This window comes from Trichosurus vulpecula, chromosome 6 (assembly GCF_011100635.1).
Source record: "Trichosurus vulpecula isolate mTriVul1 chromosome 6, mTriVul1.pri, whole genome shotgun sequence".
Taxonomy (NCBI): domain Eukaryota; kingdom Metazoa; phylum Chordata; class Mammalia; order Diprotodontia; family Phalangeridae; genus Trichosurus; species Trichosurus vulpecula.
Window position 1 is genome coordinate 62,568,892 of NC_050578.1, and position 24,260 is coordinate 62,593,151.

At 36.8% G+C, this 24,260-nt stretch overlaps 1 protein-coding gene across 1 annotated transcript in view; it reads right to left on the minus strand.

The window, feature by feature from the left end:
* Window positions 1-24,260, minus strand: part of STPG2 (sperm tail PG-rich repeat containing 2) — a 655,681-nt gene that overhangs the window by 431,126 nt on the left and 200,295 nt on the right. The window contains exons 11-12 of the mRNA XM_036765397.1: window positions 13,409-13,425; window positions 885-1,044 (exon numbers count right to left, since the gene is read on the minus strand). Of these exons, the coding sequence (XP_036621292.1) occupies window positions 885-1,044; window positions 13,409-13,425 (177 nt within the window). The remainder of the gene's footprint in view (window positions 1-884; window positions 1,045-13,408; window positions 13,426-24,260) is intronic.

Genomic DNA, 24,260 nt, shown 5'->3' on the forward strand with positions numbered 1-24,260 from the left:
ATATATTCACAATAACCTTTAAGACTTAAAAATTGAATTACACATTTTTTCCTATCAGCTTTGGCAGTTGTATTTTCTTCTGGTGACATAAAAAAGGCAAAACATCCTCAGGCAAATTCATACTTTAAGGACTTAATAATAATTTAAAAATCTGGGATCAACTCTCCTGAAGAAGTAATTTCTATCTATCTAAAAAAGAGACTGACACATTTTCTGTTGATTGCCATTTCCGTGTAATGTAACATAGAAAACACGTATATTCTTTAAAATTTGCAAAGCACAATAGAAAGCTAATTACTGTAATGAACAGGATAGTTTCAGAAAAACCTGGAAAGACTTATATGAATGTGGTTTAAAGTGAAGTGAACAGAAACAGGAGAATATTGTACATAGTAACAGCAATATTGTACAATGATCAATTGTGAAAGACCTAGCTATATTCACAGCAATACAATGATCTAAGATAATTCCTGAATGATAAAAACTGCTTCCACCTCCAAAGAAAGAACTGATGGAGTCTGAATGCACATTGAAGCATATTTTTTCTACTTTATTTTTCTTGGGGTTTTTTGTCTGTGTTTCTTTTTGCAACATGGCTAATATAAAAACATGTTTTTCATGACCACAGATATATAATCTATATCAAATTTCTTGCTTTCTCAGGAGGAGGGAGGGAAGGAAATTAGGGAGAAATTTTGAAAATAAAAATAAAAAAGAATGTTAAAATTGTTTTTACATGTAATTAGAAAAATATTTTAAAAGAAAAACTAATTACTTGAATAATCAACTTATGAAAACATATAAAAACAAAGAAGTGAAAGAAATGAATCATCTATAGCACTTCCAATTACAGTTTTATTTTAAAAGATATGTAATGATCTTACCTGGTCCATCTTTCTTTATCTCTAAACTCCTAGGAGCTGAACTGAGGAAAGAGTTGTGCTTTTTTCTGGCCAAGCAAGTGCGAGGTGGCATGTATTTAGGTTTGCCATATGATTTCTCAAATGACTTTTGAACATCATAGTGACCTGGTGGCGGGACATCCTGAAAAATGAAATTTGGAATGATATACATAAGCATTTTATAATATATAGTAAGGTGTTTTGCTAGCTGAAGGATCTGATGGTCACAGATACATGTGATAAAAGAATGAAGACTAATGAGATAGAAAACCAACCTCTTGTTCTCTGCTTACTTTTTACTCTGGTTCAAATTTCTATTCACGCTGAGCCAAAGAGGATTCGGGAAATTTCTAACCCTAAAACAGATGGCTATCTGGGATAAAGGACTGTGGTCTCTGCCTCACACAAATGAATTGAAAAGAAAAGACTTAATCTTAACTGCTACTCGTGGTACTCTGTGACACTTCAGTGACTACTCTAAACTGCTATCAGTTTGAAGTGAGAGACCTCTAGTAATCATACTCCAGTAGACTAGGACTGAAAAGGCTAGCTGGTGGCCCTAAAAAGATGGATCCCTTAAGCTAGAACCAAGCACCATTGATCACCAAAGATTATGAGATGAGTAGAGTGACATGCTGAGCAGACAGCAGAGAAATCTATATAAAAGGGTGAGAGGCAGTGAGCAGTAGGGATGTAGTAGAAACACAATAGCCTGGAGGCAAACAGCGGAGATACCCTGGAGTTGCTGTCTTTTTGATCTCACTTTCTAGCTCCCAGAGATTCAATTATCATCTTTATGCAGATGATTCTTTAGTCTGTATATCTAGTTCTAGACTTTACCGAGGGACATCACACATCACCAGCTGCTACTTGAACACCTGGAACTGGACATTCTGTAAGGCATCTCAAACTCAACATATCCAAAGCACAGCTCATTACCTTTCTTTTCTATAAATATTTTAAATCAATCTGTCTATCTCACTGTCCTCTACTTAAAAATAAATCTCCAAAATAAACCTCTCCATACATAGCTGCTCAGTCCAGCAAAATAAATTCATACATTAGCCTTTTCTGAAAATGTATGTCTCTGCATTTTGTCTTCAATCTTTGGAACTCACTGCAGCAATCAGAGTTCTAAAGTCTTTCAAAGTTGCTTTTCTCAATATTGTTATTATAATCATAAAGTATCCTCCTATTTCTGCTCACTTCACTCTGCACCAAGAACTCATTTTCATTCCCCCCAAACTTTCTTCTTTCCAACATTCTCATTACTATTGAGGATACCATCTTCTTATCAGTCACCCGGTGTCATTCTCACAAACCCAATGCCACCCTCCAGTCCTGACTCTCACATGCCCCACACATCTAATATGCTGCCAAATTTTATGATTTCTACCTTCATATCTCTCATACATATTCTTTTCTCTCCATACACATAGCCACAATGCTAGCTCAGGCCCTCACCACCTTTCAACTGGACCTGTGCAAGAGTCTCCTCTACTGACCTCCCTGCCTGAACTTGCTCACCACCCCAATCTGTTCTCTACTCACTGCCAAGAGGACTTTTCTAGAGTACATCTGAACACTTGCTCAGTGCGCTCCAGGTGTTACCTATCGCTTCCAGAATCAAATATCAACTCCCTGTTTGACATAAGCCATCACCATTGCCCAGCTCCTTCCTAGGTTCCCAGGCTTTTACTTCATTCTGCTCCATGCACTCTATGATTCAACTACACTGGCCTGCTTAGAGTTCCTCAGACAGAATTCCTTCTTTTCCATCTCCCTGCCTTTTCAAGGACTGTCCTCTATGCCTACAAAACTCTGCTGCCTAACCACCACCCACTGGTTTCCACAGTTCCTTCAAGACTTAGCCCATGTCTCAGTTTCTGCAGAGTGCCCTTCCCAGCCCCACCCCTTCCACCAGCTGCTAGAATCTTTGGAAATCTTTGCAGATTTTTTGTATCTACTAGTTATTTATATTAGAAAGTGAGATTCTCGAGAGCAGGGAGTGTTTTTGCCTTCTTTTGCATCCCCAGCACTTGGCACAGTGCCTAGCACATAGTAGGTGCTTAATAAATGTTTGTTGATGAACTAAAGAAGTGTGGTAGGGAGCAAAAGAAATATGATAGCCAGGTGCAATGACCAAGGGAAACTCAGCAAAGAGTAATGTCCCTTAGTGATCAGGTCCAGAGAGAGTAACATGATGACATCACCAGATAATATCAGAGGCCCTGCAGTGTCAGAGGCATGAGCTGCCCCTTTACATGTACGCCCTGATCACATGTGTCTCCCTTCCTGCATGTCCTTTGGTTATACGCATTCCCTATGTATGTGTTCATTAAGTGTGTCCATTTTTCCAATCAATGATCTGAAGAGGGGCAGCTAGGTGGTGCAGTGAGTAGAGCAGCAGCCCTGGAGTCAGGAGGTCCTGAGTTCAAATACAGACTCAGACACTTGACACATTTACTAGCTGTGTGACCTTGGGCAAGTCACTTAACCCCAAATGCCCTGCCTTCCCCCCTCCAAAAAAATGATCTGAAGAGGTAACTTCAGATGTGCAAGCAAGGGGCTATAATTACTTAGAGCAATTCTGAAAAAGAAAAGCTTAGACAGATTTTTTACTTCATGAAATTCTGTAAAATGAGATAAATTTTCCTCCAGAGCATACAAGACTGGGAATTTAACTTATGTGTCAGCTTATTTACTATATGTATTGCCCATAAAACTGCAACCAGACCAGAGTAAAAGAAGGAGGAATATGAGCCTATGTGCTATTAACTTTGTCCTACTGTAATCTAACCTCTGTAAAAACACTCATTTCCATTTTCCATTTATCATCAATGTCATAAGGATATTCAGGTTATACGTGTATATGAATATGAGCTGTGATTGCCCTAACCAGCAATTTTTAATACATCCATTCCTGCTTCATGAGTTTGTGAACATATTTTATTTATTCTGCAAAATGAACCCACTTATTTCATGTTTAATAGTTTCCAATTAAGCTAAAAAGCTTACCTTCTATCTGTTATAACTCTTCAATGCCCTACTGTCATATTAAAATTTTAATCAACATCAGACCAGCATGGATATTAATAATTACAATAATAATTCTTAACTAAGTATCAAATACCGTATACATTACAAACATATATAATTTAATCCCTTAAAGATCATGACCTCAATGAAAATCTTTTAAATGTCTTATTTAGATGTGATTCTCCGTATACACTTCATATAGAAATTTTTATATTTTCCGCAGATTCACGTTAAAAAGATATTTCACTGAAAATCTGTGCTATTAGAATCCATTTATTTCTGTCTTTCAGAAAGACTTAATCTTTTAGAATGTAATTATTTCAACAAGAAGCCATTTTGATATCAAAGAACAAGTATTAGACCTTAAAGTATTAGGGAAAAGTCCAAGAAAAAATAAATATTTAACAACAAAGGGAACTAATTTGCATTCAGTGATTACAGTAGCTTCCATGAACTCCAAGACAGACATGAGGAAGTTGTAGAATGTAACTTATTTCTTTTGCTATCCAAGAAAATATATTGACAAAATTGCCTCATGTTGAAAGGATTGTTATACATGGGAATAACTTCATAGAAACTAAAGCAGAGAAAGCTAATGTTCATCAAATCCACTGGTCAAAAATCAAAGTGCAGTTATCGTTGCTGTTCCATCATTTCAATCATGTTCGACTTTTTGTGACTTCATGTGGGATTTTCTTGGCAAAGAAGCTGAAGCAGTTTGCTATGTCCTTTTCCAGCCTATTTTGTAGAGGACAAAACTGAGGCAAACAAAGTTAAGTGACTGCCCAGGGTCATATAGCTAGTGAGTATCTGAGGCCAGATCTGAATTCATGAAGAAGAGTCTTCCTGACTCCAAGCCCAGCACTCTATTCACTATAAATGGACAGAAGCAAATTACTATGTTTAACATATGTGTGTATGTGTGTAGATAGAAGTATATTGGGGGGAAGTCCAGGTTTTGGCCTATAGCCCTGATATTCCTGGTGCTGCTCTTGCTGAAGACCATCCCTTTTGTTAGGAGATCTACTGTGAATGGGAAAATCTGACGTCACCCACCACATATACCAGATCATTTAGATGCAGAAGTCTATCCTTCCAGGAGTGAGGGGAGAGGCAAGGGCTGGGATTTCTGGCTTTTTTTCCTCATTCCTTCAGGAGGACATCATATCACTTGTCTTATTATGTTTTTCCCCTTTCTTTATGGTCTAGTTTTCCTTCTGCCCATACCAGGATTTTTGCATCCCTAAGATTAGAGTTGCCAATAAACAGCCTAACCCTTTAGTAGTGGATGGTCCTCTGGAAAATGTTTTGAACTTTGCCATTAAGGAGAAGCATTTGGTAGAAGGAATATCTAAGTGAGTCCTCTACCATATGGACTGGACTAGTTCTCATCCTTCAAAGGTATCAGAACTATCAGGAGATTAAAGGCTTAGGTCACTAATGGAGTTTCCTAGTAGTCTGATTATCGAAAAAGCCACAAGGAGCTGCAGCTGCCCCAAGAGAATTAACTGGTGGGCCATGGTGGACAACTCAGACAAAAGGGAGCCTTGCTCAACTGAATCAAGGCTGTGTGTCCTTTGCTTAATAGGCTTCTCTTGTTCTTAATGGTCTTTCCCTATTTTGGTTAAGCAAACTTCCCTCTTTTTCCTTTTTCTTTTTCACAGATGGACTACAAGTGCCACTTTTTCCTTCTAATCTTGAAAGTGAGATACCAGCCTGATCTGAGTCAGCGCTCACTCACTGCAGCAGCCCAGCAATAAAAAATATAGCTAAAATAATGCATATATCTTAAGCAATTTTTAAAAAGAAACAGGTATACTTAGACTAGAGCCTTGAAAATAACTTTTTGAGTTTTGTGGTATTAATCCACAAACAGACTGATTTTTTTCCTGAGGAAACTATTGAAAACATGTAGAAAGACATTAGAAAGTTATTGCCATCTAGGCATTACAGGCAGTATAAAACTTGAACAATACTCAGCCAATGAAAAGCCAGGAAACAAAACTATATCAGGTTTTATCGGTACCTTTGATCTTTTCCACTTCTAAGTTCCATAGTGATCCATTTTTCCTCTTATTCTGACTGTCTTACCTAATAACCTAACAACTCAGGGTCAAAAAACCTGGAGGACAAAGACAGTGCCTCGAACATTGTTTCTTCCACAGAACGGCCCAGTACTTAGAACCTAGTAGGTGCTATCAAATATTTATTTCATGGACTAAAGAATAAGTCTGCATTTCTGCAAATTTCTCTCTATCTCTGATGATAGTAGTAACTTTTCCACATCTCACTGGTATTGTAGAAATGGGTCTGGGAATACACATAATTAATGAGGAGAGAATTCCCTGAAACTATTGCCCTAGATATTTGAAATCTGTGAAGTTTTTTATGCAAGGTACCTTTTTTCTTTCCTTGCTGACAAAAAAGTTTAGCTTTTATTTTGTGGCCACTTTTGACAATACCATGATGAGAAAATGTGCAACTCAGCAGACTAATGCAGGATCACTTGGGGGAGAAATGTCCCATAAAACCTTGGCCTTTTGGTAAATGCTGATGACTGGAAGCAAAGAATCCCTTCTGAAGAAAAAAGAAGTATTATTGACACTGACATGTTAGCAATTCTTTACAGAATCCCAGGAGCTAGGTAGATGGCCCAGTGGATAGATCACTAAGCCTGGAGTTTGGAAGACCTAAGTTCAAATCCAGCCTCAGACACTCATGAGCTATGCGGTCTTGGGCAAGTCACTTAATTTCTGTCTGCCTTAATGGAGAAGGAAAATGGCAAACCACTCCAGCATCTTTACCGTAAAAACATGGCCAATATTGGCATATTCTGGTCCCCAGGGTCACAAAGAGTCCGACACAACAACAACAGAGTCCCAGCATTGCAAAACAGTTGAAGAAAATAATTTATATCTATGTTAAACATACAAATTGCAGATAATTATGTCTGAGGTATTTTGTTGCAACTTGAATTTTTTGTTGTTTCAAATAATTCTCCAATTATAGATGAACTATATACAGACCACCGGAAATGTGTCTCCTATATAAAAGCAGTCAATGTCAGACATTTTGAGATCTACTATTAGCCCATATAGTTTTGGAAACATGTTTTAAATGGCTAAATGCATAAAGACTGACATGAAATTGTAACATGATTATGAGCTAGATATGTTATTTTACAAATATCATTATTAGACATGAAAAGATGAGATGGGGCATCTTATAAAAGCTTCCATTCATTAATGTCACTGAGAAAATGTCATGCTAAAAATTTATCTTAAACTTTTTAATGCAGTATTCAATTAAATTGTCTTTTGCATCTTTTACCAGACAATTTTAAAATGTCCCTAACATAACCATTGTGAATCTTAATACAGCAAAATAAATAAATGAAACTTTTCTTATCGGTATACTGAGAAGTAGTGCAGTCATACAGTGGGAAAAGGCATGGACTTGGAATCCAAAGGGACCCAGGCTCAGAACCTGATTCTGAGAGCTACCAGCTCTGTGACGTGGGGCAAATCACCTACCCGAGTCTCAATTTCCCCATCTGTAAAATGGAGATGATAAAATGGCAGCAACCAGCTCACAGGGTTACCATGAGGATCGAGTGAGATAATGTATTTAAAATACTCTGTCCTATATAAATAATGTTTGTTATTGTTATGATTATTATTTTAACTTTATAATTAGAAGAGTGTGGATATTATCGACAATAATAAAAATAGCATTTACATATGGCTCTAACATTGTAAAATACATACAGCCTCTCATGTGATTCTCAGAGCATCTTTCTGAGAAAGACATTATTACTGTACCCATTTTAAGAATGAAGAAACTACTGCTCAAGTAAACTAAGTAACTTACTTGGGGTATCTTAGACAGGATTCAAATCCATGTCTTCCTTTCAGTCTATCTACCATGCCATGCAACCTTACAATATATTGCTATTGACAACTTAAAATAGTTTAAATGTGTTGTTTGGGAAATTTAATTTTTTATGAAGCAGATGTCATATTAATGGCAACAACAAAAAATAAAATCATTCCTATTTTTCCTGACTGAACTTCAATATAGAAGAAGGGAGGAAGGATGGAAGGAAGGAAGGAAGGAAGGGAGAAAATTCTTGAGTAATTATAGGATCATATATTTAGAGCCAGAAGGGCCTTTAGAAGAAATAAAATCTAACTCCCACCCCCATTACAGCTGAGGAAATTGAGGCACACAGAAGTTAAATGACTATTAGTCTAATTAACTTGATCCTCAAGGCCAGATAAAGAATCAAGAAGAGGGCTTTATGGGAAGAGCTAGAAAGAGAATGAGTAGAAGATCAAAAGCAATGCAAAGAAATGATTTGCTAATTTATTTATACAAAACATTAAAGTCCTAATCATTAGAGCTATATGTAAGAACTCTCAGCTATCATGGTAATGAAGGAAACAGATTAAAATTACAAGCAATCCCCCAAAGTACTATTAAACATTAATCTTAATATATTCTCCAACAGCTGCCATAACCTTATTCTCTTAAGTGAATTATCAGAACCAATGATTTAGAATTTTCCTTCTCTTTACAGAATGGAAGGTCCATAGCAAGGAAAAGATTACTTGACAGGGGCTGGGTGAGTTCTAAGATACTCCTCTGCAAGCTTTCTCTTGTGGAAACCATGAAGCTGTCTGCATTCTTCCTCCATGCATGAGAACCATAGAACCAAAAACAGAATGGGACAGAAATGGACCCACTTCCTGATAAACGGGGAGTGATTACATTTCCATCTCAGAAAAGCTTTCCTTTTCTTTCTGGCAATATACCTACAGAGAAACTAAGCATATGATTCACAATTACACACTTTTACTCTATCCTGAGAGTTTAAAGAACTATAACTACAGTAAGCATATGCTATAGTAAGTATAACTATAGAAAGTATCCCACTATTCTATAAATTAAGGTATGATAATAACAATGCCATTTACGTAGCATTTTACATTTGCCAGGCATTAGGCAAAATACTTTATAATTATTATCTCATTTTATCTTCCAAACAATCACTGGGAGGTGAAACTGAGGCAAACGGTGGTTAAGGGACCTGCGCAGGGTGACACAGCTAATAAGCGTTTGAGATAAGATTTGAACTGAGGTCTTCCTAGTTTCAGGCCCAACACCAGGAGTCTATCTACTGCACCACTGAGCATGATTCCCCAAGGCCAGAGTAATTCATCTCCAACAGTAATATGAGAAACATTCATTAATGTACCAAGCATTTTATTATGACAACTGGAATACACAAGATAAGTGCAAATGATAAAGTGTCTACAGTCTAGCTCTGGAAACAAGACATGTTGATACTGAATAGCTAAAGAACAAACATGTAGCAGTATTAAAGAATGAGACCAGTACACTATAGATTTCAAAAGGAAAAAATCGCTTGTGTGATTCTTGAGAAGATGTCAATCAGTCAAAAAGCATCCATTAATTACCTACTATGAGCCAAGCACAAGGGTTATTAAGACAAAGAATTAATCATTCCCTATTTGCAAGGAATATATGTGGGGGAAGACAACAAGTACATACTTACATAAAAAGAAACATAAAGTTGTTGAGGTTTAGGGGTGCTGGGACCCAGAAATAGCAACATGCTGGTCCTGCCTGAATGAATTAGACTCAAGCCTTCTTTCAGTCAAAGAAAAAACAGAGTTTATTAAAAATCCACCATATTGGCCACACTCTTAAAAAATCTCAGCATTGGCTAGACTCTTAAGGAATCTTAGCATTTGTATCGCTAATATAAGCAGGCCAGATTGAATCTGAGTACTTTATTGGAGGCTGAGATGGATCTTATAAACAGAAAGACTGTGGAAGGGAATCTAGGGTTGGCCAAGTAGTCTGGGGAAGAGGGGGTCTAGGGAGGATCTTGATAGGAGGGGCCAGTAGGCTGGGGTGACTAGAGGTCTGCTGCCAGGAACCAAGAGAATGCAGTTTTGATAGGATCAGGGGTGGGAAGTTAGCAGAAGAGGATCCGGAGATAACAGGTTATGGAGGGCTAGGCTAGGTTAAGGGTAACAGAGAATTGGGCATAGCAATAATGAAAGGCTTATAGCTTCAGGTGAACGACAGGCCAAGTGGGAAGATTCAAGGAGAGAGAGTTCAAGGGGGTTCCTAGAGCTGGTAAGCCATCAAAGTGACTAAACACATCACTTTCATCATTTACATATGCAGAGTCTATGTAATTCTGTAGTAAAGTAGTTATAGCATATATACAGATAAACAAAGTATATGTATGTAGTCATTGTAGTTAGGTCATGAAGAGAGTGTTAAGAAAGAGAATGTAGGATTTAAATTTCCAGGCAGAGAGCTTTTACAAGAAGGGGTAGTAGTACATGCGAAAGCATAGGGACAACAGGAATAAGCTTAGCCTATATTAAAAACAGTGCAGTCAAATGCCCAACCGGACTAGAGAGGGAAGGTCTAAATCGGAGAGCAATGAGGATGGGGGGAAGGAGGTGGGAGACACTTGGTTAAGCAAGGAAGATACAGTAGTTGTAGGATCTTGAAAAACTGACTAAAGTTTGGGACTATTCCCATAGGCAAAGTGGAGCTATTATATCTTCTTAGACAGACAATGGTAATTTGCTAGCTTCATTTAATTGGCAATGAGAAGCAAAACAGATTAACATGAAAAAAGACCAGAGGCAAGAGGTCCTGCTAGGAGGCTACTCCGGAATTCCAGATCTCAGGTAATGAAAGGTCTAATGAGGCAGCTAAGAGAATAGCAAGGACAATACTAATTTCAGTGTTACTGTTGTATCACATGGAAGCTACACTGGAATTCTTCTAGAATTTAACTATAAATCATTTATAATTCAAGTAGTTAAAAAATGTCTGTTTCTAATAGTACTAATTAAAATTTTAACTGAACTAAGCTGCTTTTCCTACTTGAAATTTTTAACAATAACAAATCATTTACAGCAGGGAAGGGAACAAGCATTTATTAAGTGCCCATTCTGTGCCAGGAACTTTGCATGTATCATCTCATTTGATCCTCACATCCTTACCTGGGAGGTAAGTGCTATTATTACCCCCATTTTACAGATAAGGAAACTGAGGCAGACAGAAGGCAAGTTACTGGCCTAGGGTCACACAGCTAATAAGCGTCTGTGGCAAAACTTGATGTTAAGTATTCATAACTTAAAGAAGCAGCTGGATGGCTCAGGAGATACAGTACTGAGCCTGGAGTTAGGAAGACCTGAGTTCAAATACATCATCAGACACTCACTAGGTGTGTGACCATGGGCAAATGACTTAATCTCTGTTTGCCTTAAACCAGTAGACAAGGAAATGGTAAACCTCTCTAGTATCCTTGCCAAGAAAATCCCATATGGGGTCATGAAGAGTCAGACACAACTGAACAGTTGAACAACAATTCATGACTCTAGGACCAGTGCTATATCCACCAAACTACCTTGCTGTCCTGGTAGGAGGCAGGAAAAATTTGTGGTGAGACAAATGATGACAAATATATTCAACTCAAGAATATATCACTGTAGCTTTCAACTTAGATTGTAGTTTTCCCACTGGTGGAATTAATATGCAGATCACAGCGTGATGCCTTATTTCCTTAATACCTGATGCTACTTTTTCCCCCTTACTAGACAATTCAGTGTCTAAAATTTCAGTGCCATAAAAGGAGCAGAGCAGAGGGCATGTATCTGAGATGCTTCTGATAATATTGTAATGCTATAAATCTTGAAAACAAAGCTTAAATGCATTCTAATACAAAATGAGTTCCCTAGGAGAAAGATATATCATCATTTTTATTTTTTTAATATATTTTTATTGTTCTTTCAAGTGTCACACTAAAAATTCTAAAGGCACTATATATTAAAAGACAAAGTCATTTAAGGGTTTTCTGTAAAAGAGTAATCAGCATTGTGAGACAGCCTGGTCATTTGTTTGTGAGAGATTAATTTAGTCCCATAAAAATATAATTTTCACATCAGAATATTTGTCTTAATATCTGCAGATCGTTATATTTCATATGCATTAGCATATTGAGCAAAATCATACAGAGATTAGTTTTGTTTTCAGCAGTCCTATAATTTAGTGTGTAGAATTTCAGGTTAGCAAAATAAACACTTTTCCATAAGAAATGAAAAGTTATTGCTGAATCACTCACTGTTTTCCCCCATCTTGTCTCATTTCTTATTGAAACTTAATGAAAAGGTATCTTTTGACATTTTTCTCTTCAGTAAAAATGAAATGCAACATAAAATGTATTTTTTTGCTAAAAAGGCTTGTAGGTCATGCACTTTTATTCATTTGACATTTCTAGAAATCAGATTAGTTGATGGCAAGTTGAATAATGTTAATCACTATTCACATTTATTATCCACCATCAAAATTTATGCAATACAAATAAAAAGGTGATGTTTAATCACTTGAAATAGCAATAATAGAGCAATCTCCAAATCTCTCTCATACAACCTATTTTGTTGCCAGAAAACTAATAGGAAAATATTCTAAATTGACACATGTAAGGTATATTTTCTTTTGTGAAATTACATAAAGTCTTTTTCCAAATATAATTATGTTCCATTTTTATCAGGATTATTAAACATGGAAACATTCCTACTACTTGGATTTCCTCAGAAGAATAACATGAATAACAAAGACATTTATTTCTTAGTACCTGAATTTCATTATCATTTCTGCATTCTCAGCACTCATATAGTTCAAATGATGGCCATCCCAGTTAATCAAGTGTCACTACATAACAATGTTCCTCAACTTCATAAAACACATGAGATCTCTTTTCGTTGATGAGAAAAGTGTTTAAAGTAAATGACATCTTGGATAAGCACAAAACAGTAAAACTGGAATTAGTCTAAGTGGCATACCAAATCTATGTATAAATCCTTTCCTCTTCCTTATTATTTAGATGTAAACCTAATTTCTAGAAGATACCCCAAATCAGTCAAACAGTTGTTGACAGGAAGAAAAATGAGAAGGATTCTATATCTCACTCCACTGGCTATAACTAGAAGGCCATTTTCAGGGTGAGAGAAATCATTTTAAAATTTCAACATTTAATGTTCACAGGATCCCGTACTCTGCGATCCAGCCAAATTAGACCTCTGGTTGTTCTCACATCACCCTACATCTTGGACAAACCACTAAATCTCCCTGGGCCTTGGTTTTTTCAACTACAAAATAAGGAAATTAGATCAGATGGCTTCTGAGCTCCTTTGACCTATGATCACATAACCTATGAACTCTGATCCCAGTGCCTTCACACTGGTTGTTTCCAATACCTAGAATGTACCCCTTCCTCCTGCTGCCTTTTAGGATCTCTCATCCTTTTCAAAACTCTGCTCCATAACTATCCTTGTAGATTCCCCCAGCTATTATGCCTTCTCTTTCTATCCCCTGCAAAAAATAACCTTTATTTATTTTACATATATCATAACCACCTCCAATTTATGCTCTATATGGCTTGTTTGTAGTTACTTGTGTGTTGTCTCCCCACATTTGGCTATGAGTTCCTCCAAGTCAAGTACTTCCTTTTTCCACTTTTTATGTCCCCACTGCTTAACACAGTGCTTCATAAATAGTAGGTACTAATAAATGTTTACTGACTAACTTCATAGGGATGGGAGGTATATCTGGAAATGAGTATGGCATAAAAGCCAAAAGGTATCAACACTTTGATTTTGAAAGAAAATACATAGTGACCAAAAGCTACTGTAAATTCATGGGCATTTTAAAATGAATTTTTACTTTGTTAATCACAACAGTATGTACACATATTTGACAAATAGACATACATATATGTAAAACATTTATACTGTGTACACAAAGTATCTGAGTATTTATTTTACTAAATCATGCTATATACTTTGTGGAAACTAAATAAAGATGTAAACGATGAAAAAGAATGAAAAGGGAAAAGCAATGATCGTAGATAATTATCTGAGAAATGTGCTAGTAAAAGAAACAAAATGGGATGATACATAGAATATACATAGTGAGTTAATAGCTTAGTTTATAAATAGTTTGTGGATATTCCAAGCAGGAGCAAAGGCCATAGTAAGTCAATATGTCAATAACAGTCCAAGGAGGAAATCTGAATTCGAACAACAGGGGTAAAATATCAGGAAGTACAGCTTAGCTCCCCAATACAACTTCATCACAAAGATCTAGAAAATGTACTCAACTGAATTCTGGCTGGAAAATCCAAGAAAAAAATCACAGTGACTCCTATTTCCAGATCAGGACAAATTAATGTGAAAGAAAGATAGAAGGGAAAGGAAGAAAAGGAAGGAAAGGAAGGAAGGAAGGAAGGAAGGAAGGAAGGAAGGAAGGAAGGAAGGAAGAAAAAAAGAAAGAAAGAAAGAAAGAAAGAAAGAAAGAAAGAAAGAAAGAAAGAAAGAAAGAAAGAAAGAAAGAAAGAAAGAAAGAAAGAAAAAGAAGGAAGGAAGGAAAGAAAGAAAGAAAGAAAGAAAGAAAGAAAGAAAGAAAGAAAGAAAGAAAGAAAGAAAGCTGTGGAGGAGTACATAAGAATGATTCACTGGTGAACCTTAACAATCCAACTTTCTCTCAGGGGACCCAAAGTGTGGGATAAAAGAGAATTATTTTTTACTTGCCTGATAGGAAACTTTGGAAGTGAATTATAAAATACATTTTTTTCAAAGGCCAAAGAAAAAAAGATATGAAGGAAACTTACAAGAAAGGATTCCCTAAATTGTCATCCATGGAACCATGCTACTCCATATGATGTTAAAAAGGGATTCACAAAGAAAGTTTCTGTAATATTTTTACTTTCAATATATAAAAATGAAATTTAAAATAATTGTCCTTTTCTACAACTTTTATTTTTATTATGGATATAATTTCCTCCAAAATTTCCTTGGTCCCCCTTTATCTCAGAGACCATTCTATATTCCGACTTCCTGAGGACCATAATTTTTAAGTTTTGTCCATATAGTTCAAGCTCAAAATTCTTCCATATCTCTTTTTTGTGTAAGAAATGTTCTTCAAAGAAATTAAAATTTGCTAGAAGAGATGAAGAGATTTAACACTGTCTCTAACAGAACTTAGAAAGTTTGAATTTCAGCAAGAAAACAAGCAGAACAGTAGGCTATGGTAATGGGAGAGCATAGGTGAGACCCCATGGGAGAGGTTGTCTGCCACTCCCTTCATTCGAAGGTTAAGGGAAGCACCATGCTTTGGCTTTGGCTAAGCAAATGGTGGCAGCAGCCCCTTTAGCATGGGACCATGTGGGTAGGGGATGTGCAAGCAGGAACCCTGTGATAGTGGTGCAGGAAGTGGTCTACAACTGACTGTAGGACTCCCCACTGCTTTCCTTTTGGTCTCGGTAGAAATTTATTTCACTGACCACATACAATGTAAGGAAAGGGAACACGAGTGGCATATACCCCAAATTCAATCCAGAGCTGCACGTGGTTGTGCTGGTGGAATTCTCCCCTTTATTCCTGAAAGATGTTCTGGAATGGTGACAGTAAGATGTAACACTTGGAAACAATTGTATCAGAGGACAGGAATTGGGATCTGCATGTACACAGTAAGACCCCAGGCATCTTCTATTATCATCAGTAGCTTCACAATTTTCTTATATTTGCTTCCTACAAGTTTTTACCACAATGTTACTTTCAATTTTTTTTCATTTTGATCATAGCTCTCACAGCCTCATAAATGTGGGACTAAAAATAAAAGTTTTGCAAAGGTACAAGCAGAAATTTAAGAGAATAAAAGTAAATAAAACAATAAAAATAAGGACAACCAAAAGATAAAAATGGCAGTGTATTCAGGTTATGTATTTTCTAGAAAAGCAAATTGGAAAAGTTTTAACTACAAAGCAAAAAAGAAATTTTGTGTGAGTTAAAATTAAAGTACATTAAATTTACCACATACACAGTTCATCTACTACACTGCGGCAAACTATCAAAAATAATTATAATACTGTGCCTGCACTCTAATCACATGCATACGCTAAGAAGTCTATCTTCTCATGAACACATTATTGGAACTTAACTAATTAAATCATCTGAACATCAGTAGACTAAATGCCCCCTAAGTGTGTTGAGTGAAATTAAATATGAAGAAACAGATGCAATCACACATTTACCCTGCATGTTGGTGAGCTGCTGACAAATGTTTAGGCTGTGAAATTTTTATATGTAGCCAATCAAAGGTCGATGAAAGGCCTTAAACCCTAGTAAATTATTCAAATGTGAAAGTTTAAAATTTTTTTAATCGACCGTTAATGTTAATTTTGTAATTAAGCAGCAATGGCAAGTGTATTCTTAAATTAGGATATGGGTCCATTACAATGAATAAACTAATTTTCTAAAAATAAAAACCATATTCTAAAGTTATTAGAAAGTTCTTAAAGACATTTATCATTAGAATTGCCATGTTTTCTTTGTGTCCTAGTGGTTAGAGGATTGTTTTACTTTTCTTTGAAGATTTTTTTCTACACTATCTATGAAGTTTATCAAAGTGATGAGTATATTTTGCATTTTTCTGAGTCTCTCTTATCTACCTCTGACTTAAACCAGCAAGTGGTAAAATTAAATAATATTGAAGAAAATCTTTCAGTGTTAAAAGCTAGCTTTGTTTTGACTCTCAACACCCAGGGAAATTTAGGATTCTCTTTGGTGATCAGTATTGACTAGACAAGTTGGCTATCACAGTAATGAAGGAAATTTTTTAGATTTCTTATTTTGATCTATTTAACAAAATATATGCTCTAATATGCTGCCTTGAATCTAAAGGAGTTGTGAGTTTCCTGTACCTCTACTTTTGGCTATTTTAGAAATACATTAAACATAATCGTAAGTGCAAACAGCAAAGTTGCTTTGAGGCTCTGGGCTAAGCTATATTTACACACAAATAGGCAAAAAATGTTTTGTTGCTATATTTCTTACCATGCCATTTCAATAAATGTCTTTGCTTTGAACCAACTGTGTTCTCTGGCTGACTGTTAAAGAGAAACATATTGGTAGGAGCTTCCATGTTATGGTTTTTGCGGTGCAGACCCATACAGTACCTTGTATATGGAATAATTATCTTCCAGTGGAAAGAAAAAGGTAGTATAGTATTTATCTAGTTTCAGAAAAAAATCGAAAGGAAGATAACACGGAATATGATAGCAAATTATGCATTTTTTCTAGAAAAAATAGCTACAATGAAACAAAAATAGGAGTCCACTACCCCTTTTTGTCCTAAGATACTTTGCTTTTTCACATACAGAAAAAAGTAATATTAGACTTTTATTGGAATATTTTTTTCTTTTTAGTTTCGATTTTGGGACTTCAAAGTATTTCACAATCCTCCAAAGGAATCTACAAAGAGATTTTTAGATTCTGCCAGCATGCCAATTTGTCAGCCAACTTCACAGTAATTTCACACAGTTAAATAGCTCCATGCCCTCCGTTTTCCACCAATATCCACACATTTTTTTAACTCATTCCTCTTCTATATAGTCCCTGCCTATCTCAGTCAAATATAATCTTAGCCAAATAAGGCCCCATGTATTCCAATATAGGTGGGATATATCCCAGCTGTATGCACCACAATTCAGTATCCCAATGATATCCCCACTTCTAATGATCAGCACAGAAATTTTCACTTGGATTCACATAAAATATTTAAGGACGCCTGCCACACATCTTTCACATATAAACACTACACCTATCTTGGGCCTGCATGTTTATACACAGCAGTGCTGGAGACAACTCCAACTTGAGAGATATGATTGTCAAATTTTCAGTGTATTTATACCTAGGAAATCAACAACCTCTACAAAGAAGGGCTGGATTTGTTTTATTGGTTTCTAGGCTAAAGAAAGTGTTAATAAAGAAGATTAAACTTGAAAATATGTGCATACTTTTTTTTTCCTGGAGAACACATATCTCTGGATTACTCAATAAATACAGTTTGAACTCAGTAGGAGTGCAGGAAAAAGCTCAGGGAATGAAGTCTTTACTAGCCTGGAGGCTCATCAGGAGAGTCACAATAATTATGATCTTAATAATTGGTATTTAAATGTCATTTTTTAGGGTTTGCAAGATGTTTTACATCCATTATCTCCATGAAGCCTCACAACATCCCTGCTTTTACACTTCTTAGTCTCTCCTTCTACCTGCCAGCTCAGTCTCTAACCACTCCACATTATCTCCTCTCTCTGCCTCAGGCAAAATACAGTAAGTGGAGCTGATCACTTGCTCCTCATCCTGCTGCCTTCAGCCTCCATTTAACCCCCTATATTCCACAACACCTTGTTCCATTCCACCCCAATCCTAAATTTATTTCCACAAAATCTGCTTCTTAGTTTTACTATTATATTAATCTGATTAACCACATTATTGGAGCAAGTGGAAACTAGTGACTTGATGAGAAATCAAGATATTATAAAACAGAACCAAAGGAATGAAAAAGTGGAAGACAATGTCAAATGTCTCATTAGAAAAACCACTGACCTAGAAAATAGATCCAGGAGAGATAATTTAAAAATTATTGGACTACCTGAAAGTCATGATCAAAAAAAGAGCCTAGATATCATCTTTCAAGAAATTATCAAGGAGAACTGCCCTGATATTCTAGAGCCAGAGGGTAAGATAGAAATTGAAAGAATCCATAGATCGCCTCCTCAAAAAGATCCGAAAAAGAAAACTCCTAGGAACATTGTCACCAAATTCCAGAGTTCCCAGGTCATGGAGAAAATACTGCAAGCAGCCAGAAAGAAACAATTTGAGTACTGTGGAAAAATAATCAGGATAACACAGGATCCAGCAGCTTCCACATTAAGGGACTGAAGGGCTTGGAATAGGATATTCTGGAGGTCAATGGAGCTAGGATTAAAACCAAGAATTACCTACCCAGCAAAACTGAGTATCATGTTCCAAGGCAAAATATGGATTTTCAAGAAAATAGAGGACTTTCAAGCTTTCTCAGTGAAAAGACCAGAGCTGAATAGATAATTTGACTTTCAAATACAAGAATCAAGAGAAGCATGAAAAGATAAACAAGAAAGAGAAATCATAAGGGACTTACTAAAGTTGAACTGTTTAGTTTACATTCCTACATGGAAAGATAATATGTATGATTCATGAGACCTCAGTATCATAGTAGCTGAAAGGAATATGCATGTATAGATATATATATAGATAGATAGATGTGTGTGTATGTATATATATACATATGTGTGTCTATGTATGTATATATGTAGGTGTATATAGATATAGATATAGATATACAGATATATAGATATATAGACAGAGGGCACAGAGTGAGTTGAATATGAAGGGATGATATCTAAAAACATAAAATCAAATTAAGGGATAAGAGAGGAATATATTGAGAGAGGGAGAAAGGGAGAGATAAAATGGGGTAAATTATCTCGCATAAAAGTGGCAAGAAAAAGCGGTTCTCTAGGAAGGGAAGAGGTGGCAAGTGAGGAGGAATAAGTAAATCTTGCTCTCATCAGATTTGACCTGAGGAGGGAATACCATACACACTCAGCTGGGTATCTTACCCCACAGGAAAGAAGGAGGAAGAAGATAAAAAAGGGGGGACGATAGAAGGGAGGGCAGACGGGGGCGGGGGAGGTAATCAAAAACAAACACTTTCAAAAAGGGACGGGGTCAAGGGAAAAAATTCCATAAAGGGGGATAGGTTAGGAAAGAGCAAAGCATAGTTAATCTTTCACAACACGAGTATTGTGGAAGGGTTTTACATAATGATACGCATGTGGCCTATGTTGAATTGCCTGCCTTCTTAGGGAGGGTGGGTGGGGAGGGAAGAGGGAAGAGAATTTGGAACTCAAAGTTTTAAAAACAGATGTTCAAAAACAACAAAACAAAAGTTTTTGCATGCAACTAGGAAATAAGATAAACAGGCAATGGGAAGTAGAAATTTATCTTGCCCTACAAGGGAAGAAATTTGGAAAGGGGGATGGGAGGGGAGTGGGGTGACAGATGGGAGGGCTGACTGGGGAATGGGGCAACCAGAATATACATCATCTTGGAGTGGGCAGGAGGGTAGAAATGGGAAGAAAATTTATAACACAAACTTGTGAAAATCAATGCTGAAAACTAAATATATTAAATAAATTAAATATAAAAGAAAAGAAACTGAGGCTCAGAAAGTAAAGTCATGCAATGTTACATGGAAAGTAAAGGCAAGAACCAGGATACCAATGCAGGAGTCCTTATTCTGACTCCTGGCCCAGCATGCTTCCCAGGACATTTCCCTCTAACAGCATGGAAGCAGGCCCTCAGGTCTTGTTTCTCATGCTGCTCACCACAGAAAGTTTTACCTAGGGAGAAGTCTTCTCTGTCCGGCCACCTTAAGTACAAGTGATTTCCCAGTGAGAAGAGAAAGAGGGAAAAGAGAGAGACAAAGACAGAGACAGACAGAGAATGAGAACTTGTATATGCTGAGAAAGGTCCTTTTCTGGTTTTTCTTTCCTACTTTTCCTCTTTAGACCTGAGATGGTTTATTCTTCCACCACAAACCAATGATTTTGACTCTAATGAAATGCACAGGGTTGTTATGAGGAAAATGCTCGCTACGTCTTGAAGCTCTATACAATGTGAGTTGAAAATAAGAGCAGCAAAAAATTAGAGAAGTTGGCACAAAGGACAGAGCACTGGGCCTGGAACCAGAAAGATCTGAGTTCCCAGCTGCCCTCAGACACTTGTTTTTGTTCATGCTTCATTTTTAAAGAGGACCAATGATATCATTGGATTCAAGTGAGGCAGAGTTGCATGAAGTCATCAGTCTCACTCTCTTTTCCACAGTCATCAAAGTCCAGTGGCAAAACAAAAGTCAGAATGACTGACGGTGGCCTGGAATGCTAAGGATAACCTTGACATCTTTTATATCTGGCCAAGCTCTAAGCACTTCACAGCATCTGCTTCTGGCCATCATGGCCGTTGGAACAAATTGTGCCCATTCTGCAGGGGTAAGCCTTCACGTGCTTGGGGTAGACATCACCCTAACTCATTAATGGGTTTGAGGTCTGTCAGGTCCCTCAATCTAGTTTAGCCAGTCTGCTGAAATGGTTTTACCAGGATGTAGCCACTGTGTATGCTACAGCTTCTTGGAGCCCCAGGTGAGAGTTCAATGAAAGGTGGACACCGAAAGTGGATGAGCAGCCCTGAAAAGGGATTGGTATGTCCTCCCACCAGAGGTGTTGGTCCTCCCTAAATACACTGACACTCACTAGCTGTGTGACCCCTGCGCAAGTCACTTAACCTCTATCTGCCTGTTTCCTCAGTTGTAAAATGTGGATAATAATAGCACCTAACTCCCAGGGTTGTTGTGAAGATCAAATGAAACAATATTTATAGAGTGTTTTGCAAACTTTGAAGTGCTATATAAATGGTAGCTATTATTATCATTATTCACATGCTTAAAACTGAAAAGGAATCTAGTTCAATGCTTTTATTTTAAAGATAAAACAAAGTCTAGAGAGATGAAGCAACTTGGTCAAGGTCATATAAAGTAAATTGTAGAACTAGGATTTGAAACCATCTAGTCTGATCAAAAATCCAATCATTTTTCCATTGTAAAAACAAAGATTCTCAGAGCTGGAAGGGACCCATTGACACCAAAATATTTAAAGCAGTGCTTTTAAAAAAAATTGGAAAAATATGTAAGATTCCCATCAACAGAGGAATGGCTAAACAAATTGTGATACATGAATTTAATGGAATTTCACTGTACCATAAGACATGATAAATATAAAGAATACAGAAAAATATGAGAAGACTTATGTGAACTGAGGAACAGTGATAAAAGTAGAATGAGGAAAAGCATATACAGAATAAATACAACCTTTGTGAATGAGCAGGGAAAAAATGAAATTAAATGGTATGTAATTATAATGGGAAAGTTTGGCCTTCAAAAAAAACTCACATCTCCTGTTCTTCTTTGCTGAGGTGGGGGTAAGGATAGGATGGGGATAGTGGAACACTAGGATTATGTATTGGTTAATTCTTACTGACTGTATATTTTTTCTTCTTGCAAAGGATGATTCTCTAAGAAAAAGGGGAGAGAAATACTTGGAAATGAAACAGATGTAAAAAAAAATAATGTCTGTTTTAAAGATTGGAAGGGACCTCAGAGGAAACAGGAATTTCCATGAAAGATCTCCTCCTGAGAAGTGGTTGGTCCTTCAGCCCCGAAAGTAAGTGCCTTGTATAAGTTCTCATGGATAATAAACAGCAAGGACAGAATTCCCTGGCAGGTGTTCTACCTGCAAATCTAATTCCCTGTCCACTCTATCATGCTGCCTCCTTCAGTAGTGGGGACAACCCATGACCCTGAGACTTGTGTATTTGTCTGCTTTGAGGAATGTAGACATGAAGGTGACTTTCTGGTGTGCCTTGGATGTGTCCATCTGGCTCCTCATTATATTTCTTTTATTGCTTTCCCCTGGGTTTCTTCCTCCTAGAGTCCAAACTATTAGACAAGAAGAAAGGATGTGGCCATCTTTGAAAATAAAATCACTTCAGTTTTTCCTTTTTTGCTTCTCAACTCTAATGCCAAGTGTGTAAAACAAGGGCAATATTCTCTTTGGTTTTAGGGAGGGCTGCTTTTTAGTATTCATAGAATTCACTCTCTCCAGGGAGATTTGATTCATAAATAAGTCATCTCACCAGAGCTATAGATAAGGAGTCAACTAACAAGGAGGGGGAGTAGAAAGAGAAGCCCATCACCACTCCAATTTCACTTACTATCTTTTCAAGATTTCTACCATTATCATCAAACACATTGGAAAACAAAAACAAACCAAAAAACAAGCCTAATGAAGAAAGGATTCATTGGCTATTAAATAAGAAAAAATTCAAGCACATGAGGATATTTAATATTTCTGGATGGGGATTCCTAATTACATTCAAATACTTACCTGCAAGATGAGAAGTCTCTAAGAAACCTTTCCCTTCTAAATCCTATGATCCTAGGAACATCTCCTAAATTGGAGATGGAATGTTGTAAACAAAATATTTTTGTCTTAAGAGACTAGAAAATGTGAGTGATGTGAAAAAAACAAACTCAGAATCTACAACAAATTTTATATTGCCTGGGTTAAAAGAAGAAAAACATCTTTTACTGAACTGGTACTCAGAAATATTTTATCTTTTGTTAAGGACTCTAAACATAATTTTTTCAACCAAAAGATTATCCAGGTAATCTATCACCATCTCTCAAAAAGATGTCCACAAAGATGTTAAGCAACCCTCCCCAGTGATGGAGGACTGAACTTGATCATAAAGGATCAGATTCATGGCTCTAAGCCAAAATTGGAATCAGCAGATCACATCATCACAACTCAGGGACCTTCTTAGAAGTACCAAGCAGCATGGAGTACATGAGACCACTACAGAAACAGAAATGCCATATGAACTCTTGACTGACCTAAAGACATACTAGCCAAGGCTACAAGCAACACCAGCAGAGAAGAAAAGAAGAGACAACAGGGTCTACTCTAGCTGAGCCATAGACAACCTAGAACCTTATCCACAGTTTACTTCTCTGCTTTCTAACATGTCACATTATAACATGCACAAGAGTTTTGCTGGCCTGTTCAGAATATACCAGCACTGAAGTCAGTGAAAAATTGACTTAAAAATGTGTTCCTAGGACGGCTATGAGGCACAGTGAGTAAAGCATCGGCCCTGGAGTCAGGAGGACCTGAGTTCAAATCCGGCCTCAGACACTTGACACACTTACTAGCTGTGTGACCTTAGGCAAGTCACTTAACCCCAACTGCCCTGCCTTCCCCCCTCCACAAAACAAAAACAAACAAAAAAAGTGTTCCTTTCCTAAAGAATATGAATGGACCCCCTAAACCTAAACACTCTCCCTTCTCAGCTCCTCCCCACTAGAGTTCCTGGATCTCCACATTTCTTGCTAGCATCCTAATAATCCACTCTGATATGTAGCTCTTCCATCAGGAATGTGTTGACAACAAACCACATCAGTGTCTCCTACAAGAGAAAATGCTGGATTTTATAGGAATATGTTGCCATTTCATTATTCTGAGGATACATCAAAAATTTCATCCTTTTAGACTCAAGTCTTCTTAAAATGTTCTTATCTTTCTAGCAAACTTAAGTTTTTCTAGTGTAAATCTATACAAAAGTGTGTCAGAGTTCTTCTTTCTAAGTTACTGTCAACTCCAGATGTTTCCTATCAAATGTCTGAATGTTACATAGACTAGGTCTATCATGACTGCTATGACCAGACCCAAGGGAGAATAATTAATACATGGGGGCACCTCAAAGATGC